General features: G+C 40.6%; 1 protein-coding gene across 1 annotated transcript; it reads right to left on the bottom strand.

The window, feature by feature from the left end:
- Nucleotides 1-2,077: 2,077 nt before the first annotated feature.
- Nucleotides 2,078-10,343, bottom strand: LOC115393773 (alpha-N-acetylgalactosaminide alpha-2,6-sialyltransferase 1-like). The gene is made up of 9 exons (XM_030098879.1): nt 10,324-10,343; nt 6,125-6,371; nt 4,907-5,069; nt 4,226-4,388; nt 3,501-3,639; nt 3,320-3,423; nt 2,990-3,073; nt 2,378-2,477; nt 2,078-2,281 (listed from the first exon to the last, which is right to left on the bottom strand). The coding sequence occupies exons 1-9, from the start codon at nt 10,341-10,343 to the stop codon at nt 2,078-2,080; spliced, it is 1,224 nt and encodes a 407-aa protein (XP_029954739.1).
- Between the last annotated feature and the right edge of the window lie 2,300 nt (nt 10,344-12,643).

Genomic DNA, 12,643 nt, shown 5'->3' with positions numbered 1-12,643 from the left:
TATGGTGGCGGTGCCTACACACACAGTCAGAGTGAAACTTTGCCCAGATCTCACCAAGCTTAAAAATCCGTCTTACAAGAAGCATCTGCTTCCACCACTTAAACACACACCTCAGGACAATTAGCAGATGTCAGGTGTTTTCCAAGCTGGATGCTAATGCTGGCAAAGTCCCCCGCCCAAGGACTCTTCTCTGCCGACCACGTTCACAACCCTGGGGAAATTTCTGCTTCACCTGGTTGAAAAAAACTTTGAGATTGTCTGAGAAAATGTAATGCATGGTCCTAGGGCTACAGACCTCCCAACACCACCAGGCCCTGCACTGTATGACTCAAATGCAGAAACGCTGGTCTCAGCAGACTCCTCTAAGGTTCTCCTACACAGTTTCACATGTGGCAGGAAACGACATGTGCTCTCCAGAGCCTCTGAGCAACACAGCAGGACTCCCAGAGGAGGGAATCAAACAGTATGTGGACTCTGTAGCCAGCCTGCCAGCTGCTGAAAAGAGGCTAAAAGGAATACAGATGCATCCGGACAGAGATGCCACAGGCCATCAGCTGGAGACGTTCTGCACAGAAGCCTGGCCCGACGGAAGGAGAACATACCGGCCATATTTACCACTGGCAGGTGAGCTCACAGTGCAAGATGTCTGCTACTTTATGGCTGCAGAACAGAAATTCCACCGTCGCTCAGAGCAGAGACACTTACCAAACATTTGGTCGTCCGCTCTCAGCAAAGAACCGACAAAGGACAAAACAAATGAACATAATCCTGCAGAGCTTCTCATGGGAGGAAAAAAATAGAACGCCACTTCCCATCATCCCATCTCACCTTAACCCACGATGGCCGGACAGAGAGGAGGGGAGAGCGACTGAACAGAAATACAGACAAAAAAGAGGCAAAGGACAAGATCGAGAGGGACACAGTGGTTTATATACACATGCTCTGTGGAACGTTAAAAGAAGAAAACTATGATAACATGTTGTCTGCAACCCTGACAGTTCGGTGTGCCAAAGGACTAAAGGTTAGAAATCACATTGTTGGCTAATATCTTCAAAAGTGAGATTAAGCTATTGTTTACCTTGTTTAAAGTAGCAGTCGTAGCTTCAGTAAAACAGGAGGTGGTGCTGTTTGTCTGAATAACTTTCAATAATGAGGCACAAGTTTAAATGCTGCCTATTTGTACAGTACATTCAGGTTGAAAAACGGATTCACTGGCATTGATAAACTGTGGTTTTGGGACACTTGCAACTCAATGTATTTAATATTTGATACATTTTACCAAAATTTTACCCAATTTGAAGCTGGGGTTGCATTTTTAGAGTTCACATTCATTCGAACCACTTGCCTGTTTGAAATATGTGCAGTTTATTTTTATTTGAAGATAAATTATTACAAGCAGCCACACAGACAGTCTTTGACAATAACAGTGACACGTGAAACATAACAGAACCATCACTGACAACAAATTGGTTCTGGCTAAAAAAACAACAGCTAAAACCCTTTAAGCTTCTTAAAAATACAAATGAAACGGAGTCTACACTGTTTAAACTGACGTTAGTTTGAGTTAGGCGTGTCAAGTGGAGAGACTTAAAAATGTGAGACAGTCGGCCTTCATCCACAGATCAGTCTGTTTCAGACCCATCAAGGGAAGCTTTGACAATGGATGTCACAAATACTGTACATGTGAAGGAAAAATGCACCAGTTTCCACTTATTATCCAGTATTTGCAATGATGGTTCACAAAATCGTTATTAATATCTATACCTTTAGTTTGCATTTTTCTGTATTGTTACAGTACCTGAGGTTATTCAGCGGAGTGAGGTAAGACTTTACAAAGGATGCAAACGCATGTAAATTGATAAAAAGATATTCAGGTATTTACACATACAAAAATGAGGCTTTGTTTCTTATTTCCCTCCTTTTGTCAGAGGAGTCTGAGTTATACAGACAAAAAAATCTCGAATACAACAATACTATTAAAACTGGCCATCTTCCAGGGTTCCCTCCTGGTAGGACAGACCTTCCCCTGAGTTTAAAAAAAACAAGTAATTTAATTGGTGTGAAAACAATCTGCCTGTCACTTCAGCTTGTCTGCCTTTGTGTCCGGCTCATCTCGCTGATACAGTCTTATTATTTTGCTCTCGTGAAGGTGTTTCCATGTACTTCTCTCCAAGTGGTAGTCATGGTTGGCGTAGAAAATGACCTTGGTTTTGACCAGCTGCTCCACATAGTAGTTGGAATATTTTTTGTGGTCGTCAGTAATGAATCCGTACGCATCCACCTGAAAGTAGATGGAAAATGTGAAAAATATTCACACAACACCAACTAAAGAGTTTATCTTTTTTGGTGCCGATGTGGACAAGTTAAAGTAAGCCACCGTGTCGCAGGTATGCAGCGCCAGGAAGAGGGTGAACGCCCCGTTTGTTGGTCTCACTATTGCCCAATAGGTACGATTCAGATTGGGCGATTTTAGGAACCTGTGAGCAAAGAAAAGACACACAAAGCTTTTATTTAAACTGAGCAGTCCACCTTCTTAACCCGATTTGTCCATACGATTAGAGCCTGTCCCAGTTAACAAGGAAGGTCATTTGTCTTTTCCAGAACTTATCATCATTTTAGCCACTTAAACAATTACGCATGGCCATAAGATACACGTTGCTGTATGATCAGGGGTTTTCAAACTGTGAAGGGACGAGCCCCCATCCCCAAAAGACCTGGAAACATATTGAAACCCCTCCAAACTTTCATAAATACGTTGCCTGTCTTTGTCAAAAAGTAATTCTGGGATTCCTATATCATAAGATATTAAAACAAAAATCTAAAGCATTTCTAAATGTAACAACTGCAGTCTAAGATGTAATAATACATAAATAGGGCTGCATGTTTGGAAATTGAAGTCTTTTTTGAAGGTCTTGTGCTGTTTGCACAATCGTGGCTTTATAAATGACACTACAGGTAAAGCTGAGAGGTTTTCTTACAGGAAGCTCACCTGTTCCTGACGTATCGGAGGAAGTCCTGGTGGAGAACATAGAAGCGGCTCTCGTTGTACTGCCCTGAATAGTGTTTTCTTGGCCTGGGGGGATTGAAATGTAAAAGGTGAAAACAATGGCAGGGAGGCGTCTGCCAGCTCAGCTGTCAAATTATCCCTTGAAGCCAAATTTATTTCCTGCTGCTGTCAGATTTGTAACTCAAGTGGTTTGGCAGGTTGTCTGTTAGTAACCTGTCCGCTACTTTTTTGCTGGTTTTGCCTACATGGAATATTTGTATTGACACATGCAGTGCATTATGCCTAGTAGCAGCGTGCAGAGTGGATATTTACTCCCTGTTGCGGTACGGGCCAGCCGACACTTTCTGATCTTTAAGAAGACCGTCCAGCCACTGGAAGTCCCTCATCCCCTCAGGAATGAGCACATACTTTATACCCTACGAGAGATAAAGACAGAATTATTTCGGCTTTGTCGACAATATCAAACAATACAAATGTTTTTGGGTTTCGGTACCTCGTCGTGCGGGGCGGCTTTGTATCCGTACTTCTTGAGTAAATACAGAGAGGAGGTGATGGAGTGGGCCGTGTGGACGTACACCGACGTCCTGTTCCCCACGTCCTCCTCGTAGCCCCGGGTGATTGCCCCGTTCATGCTGTCACACATGAAAACAAGGGATGCTTCGCATGATGAACTGTACTTATCTTACTGCATGAAATAAAAGAAACAGAGAAAGGTCTGCATCGTGTTGGAGTTGCACCTGTGCCTCCGTGAGCACTCAATGTCACGAAAAACCAGGTCTGAGAAAACGCTATGTACAAAAAGTTACAGAACGCCCTGGAGAACAGCGCTGTGACATCAGTAAGAAGCCATTTGAGGCATTTTCCACCCTCCATCCGGCTCTCGTCGTCCCGTCAGCCCGGATAATCCAGTCAGACCAGAGTCTCCCATCCGATCTCTGTTTGGTCAAGAGAAGTTTGGGCTACGCAGGAATGCAAGTTAAAGGAAACACAGACGACGAGAATTCTGGAAAAATCTAAGAGAAGTCTGAGGAGATCAACTTTTTCAATCAACTTCAAAATTCAGCATATTTCACCTCAGTTACATCTAACAATGGGGAACGAATGTATGAAAGATATTCTCCTCCAATCATTTATTTCACTGAGATTTCTTCAGCCATCACATTCCGGTGATGCAGTGTGTTGTTTTTGGAGGTTATTGCACTGCAGGTGTTCTCTTACCGGAAAACATAATCATGTGCATCAATCTCTTCGCCCATTTTGGAGCCATTAAGGATCCCTGAGGTCCCCACCACTGCACAGCGAATGCAGCCGTCCCCGCCTGGCTTTGGGCGGAGTAGGGGCTCAACCGGCTCAGGGATCAGCTTGAATGAGGTTATAACATCTGCGAACACGAGCAAACAAAACAAAAATAAAACATCAAACTTTCCATGTGATTTTACATGCATGCACATGTGGAAGATAATCAAAAAAATTTTTTTGATTTATGTAGGGTTTTTTTCTTTGCCTAATTCAGATTTATTTGTTTCATTGGTGTTCGTTATCTTCCTCTATTGACGCCTCCCAACTGCATATTTTTGTGCTGAAGACAATCAATCCATGATTAGTGCAAGTAAACCAACAAGAAACGACAGTGTTTGCAGCTGAACACCCTCATGTCAACAGGGTCCAACACATGCAAAGCCCTCGTTTTGAATGCTTCCCTTTGCACATGTCTGCAATTCAAACGCAAAGCACTAACTATTTGCATGAATTTGCAACTAAGCATGCTTTCTGCAGGATCTTATCAAATCAGGCATGCTGAGTTTTACTTTTAACACATGTACACTGACTAATAGGTTGCATTTTCTTATTTGGAGGCTCAGTAAATGCATGGAAACTGCAGCGAATTCTAAAACCTACCATCGTATTTGTAACCCATGAAACCAAAAGGATTGTTGAAATGCGACAGCCGGTTCCACTCGCTCATGTTGAAGTTGTCTTTGTGCAGGTACAAACGGATGTTGGGAAGAAAAGCCTTCCGGAAATACTCGTCGTTGGTATTTCGCAGAGACTGGGCACATGTCTGAAAGCGATTAAAGCAGATCACAGCAAAAGTGAACGTATTCAGTGTATCTTTATACATTCACAATCCCTAATCAGAAATGATTCCTTGGTGGGGTAGCATCGAGTCATAACGAGGAATGCACTGAGTTCACCTGTAGGAAGTTATTGCATCATAAAGTTCTGAGGGCTGTTAGTTGATGCTGACTCTTCAGTAAAACGGAAACAAATATTTTATGTGTTATTGTATTTGCAGTAGTGGAGACAGATTTTTTTTTTATATATATATGCAGGTCCTTTATCATCCCACAGGGAGCGCTGCAGCCCATGTTCCAGTAGTCTCATTCTGTTGTGCTCCTGATCAAAATCTTAAGGTCTTAAACAGGATATCCAATTTCTTCTTTTTGCGTCTTGCATCTTCAACCTAAAATCTTCTCCAATGCAAATTCTTGCAGTTTTGCAGTTGGCCTTAAGATGCTTATCATTAATGTAGATAAAAGACTTCAATATCATGAGACAGCAGCATGCATATGCTTACTTACAAATGGGTAGATAAGGCAATAGTCAAATAAAGATAGTTGAAAAACATGAAATGTGGAATTATGAAACAATATATATGCAACATTGTTTCTTTAAACCATGACTATAAACAAGAGGCTTTAAGTCATAGAAAGGCAGTTTGCAAAACTCTGACTGGTCTGTTAAAGTATGCAGGCTATGTGGATTACACTGGTTAGACAGGCTTTGTTTATCAGCACTAAACTTGACCAAAAAAAATCCCTTAATCCTTGAAAAAAAGGTGGAAAACTGCAGCTGATTTAGGAAACACCTTCTGCTATTTTGCATCATATTAAACAGGAGCAATGAAACAAATCAATCACTGAAATTACAGGAAAGACCCGCTGAGAGGACATTTATCTTAATTAGACTTATAAAAGGATGTTTGTTTGTTTTTAAAGGCATATCAATTTCTACTTTTTATTTTACCACATTTTACTTTAAAAAAAAAAATCAAAGCAACACAAGTCTAAGTTTTTTGTTTTTTCCAGTTGGCGGTCTGGTCTGAGGATGGCTTACTGTTGGCCGCGGTGGAGCATCCTGGTTGTAAACGTCCTCGAAGTCCCAGACCGGGAGCTTCTTGAAGGACTTGACGCTGAGGGCTGGCATGGGGGTCTCCTCTCCGCGTGCACGAGCGCTCCTCTGCTGCTCCCGCGCCCCCGGCTCACGAGGACTTGTCTTCTGTTTCTGTGCGTCGGTGGACGCAGCAGTGACGTTCAGTCTGTTTCCCCACGGCGCCTCCTCAATTTTATCTCTTTTCTTGTGTCTGGGGATAACAATTAAGATTAAATTAAGCATTAAGTTATAGATTTTTCTCCTTTTTGTCCTCCTAAAAAAAAAAGCACCTTACCCGACGTTTACAGACAGATGCGCCCATGATAACATAAAGACCATCAAACTGACCAGTGATAAAATAAACAAATATGATTCGATTCTGCATCTTAAAAACTTGAATATTATGGACGCCATTTCTATTTTTTAAAAAAAAATAAAAAAAGGTCTTAACTAAAGAAACACCCGCGTTCGCTCTCCTCTGTGACTTTTGGTTAGTGGTGAAAATCCTCCTGCAGGTATTTGGCCCATGGAGATGGGCCACAACCCACCCTTAAAAAAATAGAAAAAAGAGAAAAGAAAAGAACAGAAACTCAAAACCGGTTACACCCCCCCCCCCCCCCCCCCCCCCCCCCGACTCACACACACAAACAACGCCACTGATCGTAAAAAAAGGCATCTTCAAAGCAACGTATCTGAATATTTTCGTTTGTGAGTCAGACAGTGTTACAGCACTCACACAGGGCCGTGCAGAGAAGTTTGGAGGGTCAGGTGCTCCATTCAAGAAGGAGGAGGATGTAGAGATGTGATTTCTTTTTTTTTTTCTTTGACAGGAAAATTTAAATCTGAGAGCAGACAATGCATCCACCCTCCTTGTGATCTGCAGTGACCTCAGACGAGATTCTCCTCCCCAGGTTTGAAACTGCATTGGCTTGAAACTGGATCTGCCACATGGTGTCAGTGTAACGCAACAACTTAGCTGCTGCCGTCTCCAACCCAGACCTGTTCACCATCACCCACAACTACAGCTGAGAGCAAATATGAAACTGTACAAAGGCCATCTTGAAGGTGAATGGTGAGTTTATGATCTGAGATTATTTTAGGATAATATGAATTATAATGTTTGCAATCAAGCAACCTTCAACTTGCAGTTCAACTATTTGGTATTATGCTATTTTCACAATAATTTTTACTTTAACGTTCTGGTGGGATCATAAAAACCGGGTCTGTCTGTAAAGTGACAGCTTTTGTTTTGAGAAGAGTCGCTGGTGTTTGAGAAGTCCCAATCATGAGTTAAGTGACCAGATCTAACTTCAAGGTTCCAGATGTGTTTTCAGAAAAATGCTTACCATTCTTTGACCAGAGCAAAAAAAAAATTTCATGAGTTATTTGTCAGCAGTCATGGAATAACTGTATTAAAATAAGCAGTGATACTAACAGTGTTACTATTTTTAGTTACAATTAGTCTAATTACTTTTTCCAGCATTGTAATGCTGTTACTGACAATACTATGAGGCGCTTGTAGAAGTGCAATCTACATTTACAAATCAAGATTGGTGTCTTGTCTCATATTATCACACAACACTTGAATCATTTCCTGTTTGTAACTTCATTCTGTCAAGTGTCCATTTATTTCATTAATTGCTAACCTGTGCCTCTCTGTCTCTCTCCTAGTCTGTGCTTTCTCTCTCTGTCTCTGTCTCTCTCTCTCTCTCAAATTGGCTTTACTGCTCATTTGCATATCTAGGTCAAATTAGATGTTGACCTCATTTAAATCCGATACATTGTAGCTAACTACGTAATCAAGAAAGTTCTAAATGACATCATCATCTAATTTGCATAGCTGCTCATTTGCATATCTGGATCAAATTGAGTTTTATTGTTAAGACCAGTGATGAGAGTAATGGCGTTAAAATTAGCGGCGTTACTATTTTTTAGTAACAATTAATTTAACAATTAATTATTGATTAATTAATTTAATACTTTTTCCAGCGTTGAACACCATTACCAATCATTCGAGGCGGGGTGCCGTTACCGTAATTCACCAGTCCAGCTGAGCCAGAGGAGCATTAAGTTTGTGTACAGGAAAAAGGAACCATATTGGTGCAAAACATCTATTGACGTACATCTATCGCGTTTTTATTCTTTTGCAAATATAAAAATGCTATGGTTACAAATCAAATTTGCTTGATATCTTGTCTCATATCATCACGCAGCAGCATTTGAAGAAATTAGATTATTGTTACGTTTTCTGTTTGTAGTTTATTCTGTCAAGAGTCCATTTATTTCATTAATCATATATTCAGTTTCATAAATAATTCAACATGTATCTTAAATTCTCATTAAGAGGGGATCCAAATTATTTCACATATTGAAACATGCTTTTTTAAGCATCGCAGTAGTTACTTTGCTCAGATAGAGATCATTTCAAAGAGGAACATCACTGAAAATACCACTTCTAGGTAAATTCAAGCATCGAATCAATTAAATCAGTCTTTATTTATAAAGAATCTTTCATACATAAAAGCAACCAAAGTGCTTTACAGCATTTAAAAAGAAGAAAAACATCCAAAATAAACCGGTCCCTCCAACCCACAAAATATAAATATATATACCCCACACATAAACACACTCACACACTCACAGGACTTACATTAGGGAGACAACCATGCTACTGCGGATCAAGAAAAATGCCACCAGCGGGAGGACTCACAGACCAGGACCACTGAGCGTGCCGGCACCCGGCCCACCCTGACAGACAAGGGAAAGCCCACATCAAGGTGGGGCAGCCCTCAAGCAGCCGGGGCCAGAGGGACACATGCACAGCATCTCTGGCAGCAAACCAGAAGCAGTCCACAGTGTGAAGGGCCCCCTGAGGAGGCACTGGAGTTTAAAAAAACAAACCTTTGAAAGAGAAGATAAGAATGTAAGACAGAATGAAATCCTTAAAGTAGGATAAAAAAAAATTATTTTACAAGTTAAAAAAATAATAAAATAAATAAGTACATAAGACGGAGCAAGGCCATTAAGACATTTAAAAATGAGCAAAAGCACCTTAACATCGATTCTGAATTGGACAGGGAGCCAATGCAGCGACTTTCATGGTGTAATGTGGGCCCGCCCGCTGGTCCTCGTCAGCACGTGCGTGACTGAATTTAGTAAAGATCAATCAATCAATCAATCAATTTATTTTTGTATAGCCCAGTATCACAACAACAGTTGCCTCAGAGGCCTTCAAGATGTTACATTGGTTGGTAAAAATAAAAACAGTGAATAAGCATAATGTTAATATGTCAAATTCACAGTAACGAGACAAAACGAAGCAACCACCGCCTTAGACCCTCACATCCGGCAAGAAAAAACTCCAAAAACCCAGTGGGAAAAGAAGAAATCTTGGGGAGAACCGCAGTATGGAGGGATCCCACTCCCAGGGACGGACAGCTTTGGCAACAGCTAGCATGAGATAATAAGAAGTAAAGCCTATGACTATGTTGAGTACAGTCCGCTGGACAGTAGATAAAGACTGAAGATTTGATCCTCCATCCCCCGGACATGTTGTCAATGAGCTTCTGGGAAAGTTTAATTCAAAAGTTACAACCATGATCAGCACCAAAGCACCCACCAAAATGAAAAATGTGTCGGGTCAGTAAGGACTGAAGTAAAAAAGACAGTTGAAAAGCAGAAGACAGGTCCACATGTTCATGATTGTATTCATGAAGAGAGACTTGCATAACTCAGAACTAAGGAAGGAGCAACTTATTCTCTGGTACAATCAGTAAAAACACCATCAATGCATTGCTTTGTTTTACAGTATCGACTAACTCTCCTTATTCAGTGACCTCTGAACTGTTCACCACCATAGCCTGCAATAATTCGTCTTCCATTTTAACTGAAAAAAAATCCCAAACATCAGGCAAGCTGTCATCTTCTCCTCATCAGATACAGGATGTGTTTAGGCTGTGTTTCCTCACAGACCCAGTCTGACTAGTATGAACCCACTTCCACATAATACACTGTTTGCAAAAACTATACAGTTTCTTGGCTGAAAGTCATTTCTTTCAGTGCCTTTCAGTCAGGATGTCTGTTCACACCACAACAGAGAGACAGCTCCTATCAAAACCTTCAATCATCTGTGTAAGATTTTCAGTTGTTGTGATGGCTCTTACAGGCCCAGGATGACCAGCATGTCCGAGAACAAGGAATGAACAGCCCAAAGTCTTGCAGAGCTCTTCCATTTATTAATCACACCTGCACACAGTGGCAGCATCTCCCCTCCACAAACAACAGGCGACCCAGGTGTGTGTGTGCAAACCCCTTAAATAACCAGGGGCTAAAGCACCCACCCAAAACGCAGAGGGTTGTGCTCACTTACATTAACAATTATTGAACCAGTGCTATCTACAACTAAGTATCCTATTTACAACATTCAACACTCACTCTATGTACAACAAACAGTTCTGTCTTCTCCATCTTAAGTTATGCATTTAAGTTCCCTTTAAACCAAACATCGCAAATCCCCCAAGTGAAACCTCCCCTCTCTTGGGCTCCACTTGGGTCAGTCCAGTAAGGGTGATGATGTGCAGCTGGCCTGCACTCACATGGGCGCGCCTCCATGCCAGTGCCCCAGACAATCACCTCAAAGAAAGAGAACTGGTGAGAAGTCAACACAAACAAATGGATGTGGAAACTAAATAAGGATCCAATCTTCAGTTAACACAAAACCATCTGTAAAAGAAATGCAATGTATAAACCTAAATGAACACCTAAATAAATGTGTGAAGACAGAAACTAAATGAAGATGTACATAACAGAATGTGGGTGGCAGAATACACCTGATCAGTGAGGAAATGCATCCAGCTTCCTCACAATCTGAATGCTGATAAAAGAGAACATCTCAGTTTGGGTTTTATTTCATCTCAGTGCTGCATGTTGATTATGACATTATGTTGGACCAACTGGAGCAAACTTCTATGTAACATCTGGTAATTTCATTGCGCAACAAAATTACATGTGGAGTTCCTCAAGGCTCCATCCTTGGCCCACTTCTATTTATCATTAAAATGCTCCCACTGGCCAGGATTTTAGACAACAAAATGTGCCATCCTACCTATGTAGATGACTCACAAATTGACTTAGAGAAGCTACAGTCTAAAAAAAAAACTCTGCCTCAAAGTATTGAGCAGGCCAACCTTTGGACGTGCCAACATTTTCTTCAGCTTAGCAAAGATAAAACTGAAGTGGTGACTTTTGGAGCTAAAGACTACAGTAATTCTGTCTTTACTGGTCTTCCTAAAAGAACAAAACAAAATATCTACCAGATGTTATTTCATGTTGTACTGTGACTTTAATTCCATGTTTTTTTTTCTTTATTGCCAATCATTCATATTTATTAACGTAAGGCACCTTCAGTTGCATATATAATGAAATGTGCTATACTAACTTAGCCTTGCATTGCCTTTACTGAGAATAAGGCAGTAAATAATGACAGAAAGAGAGAGATTTATTACGGCTATACCAGCAAAAGGTCACATCTTGAATCATGTGAGCTTCCCACAGGTCTTGAACATGCTCAAGGTAGGATGATCAATCAAAACTGCAAAAGACGTTTGAACCTCCTTCCAGCCTCAAAAACAAACTGTCAAGCCTCATCCAAGCAAATAGGTAATATTTTTAATTTTTTAGCACATTCCTTTCATGCCTTGCTCCAGTTTCGGACTCGCATTCTTTCTCTTTGCAGCAGTTGCAATCTTGAACTTTTCATGTTTTCTACTTTGCTGGTTAATTCTCCGTCCTTCCTGTATCCCATGTGTCGGATTGTGTCCTCTCCACTTGTGTGCACTATCAGTATCTTTCCTCTCTGCCATTAAATGATCATTTTAACGATCCGCTTAATATTATAACAAGTTGTAATCATTTTCATTACATAAGATGCTCCACTTTCATTTTGTTTTTTTGAAGAAGCGGATCCACCAGTCGACCGACTTTTTTCTTACCAGGCTCTCTTTTGCCGCCACATATTTGCATGAAATTCATTGCTGTCCGGCATTCTTCAGTGCTTGTGTGCAGTGTCACTTTCATCACGGTTTAATAATGTTGGAATAGAAAATGCAAATTAGACCAGTTGGATGATTTCTCCAAAATGTGTATTCTTTGAGGGACTTGCATAACATCCACAAAGTGTTTTGTAATTTATTTATTTATTCCTTGATTTTTTTTTTTTGTTGCAATGCAAAGAATCATTTCCATGCAACTTGATTGATGTGATGTATTTCAGCATCAAGTGAATTTAAAGTGCTTCACATTAATAATTATGAACACAGAGACAATGTAGGAGATGTGATTCAAAAGAGGAAAACTTGAAAATAATTCAGCTTACTGAATATAAATACATCTGTTCTATATTCTGTTGAGATGTTGGTCTTTAATTTACTGCCAGATTCATTCGATGACAGTAAGCAAATGTTTTAACATGGCTGATCAGAGTCA

Source organism: Salarias fasciatus, chromosome 8 (assembly GCF_902148845.1).
Source record: "Salarias fasciatus chromosome 8, fSalaFa1.1, whole genome shotgun sequence".
In the NCBI taxonomy this organism is placed as follows: domain Eukaryota; kingdom Metazoa; phylum Chordata; class Actinopteri; order Blenniiformes; family Blenniidae; genus Salarias; species Salarias fasciatus.
The sequence above is the reverse complement of the archived record's forward strand: the minus strand, read 5'-3'. Positions and strand labels throughout refer to the sequence as shown.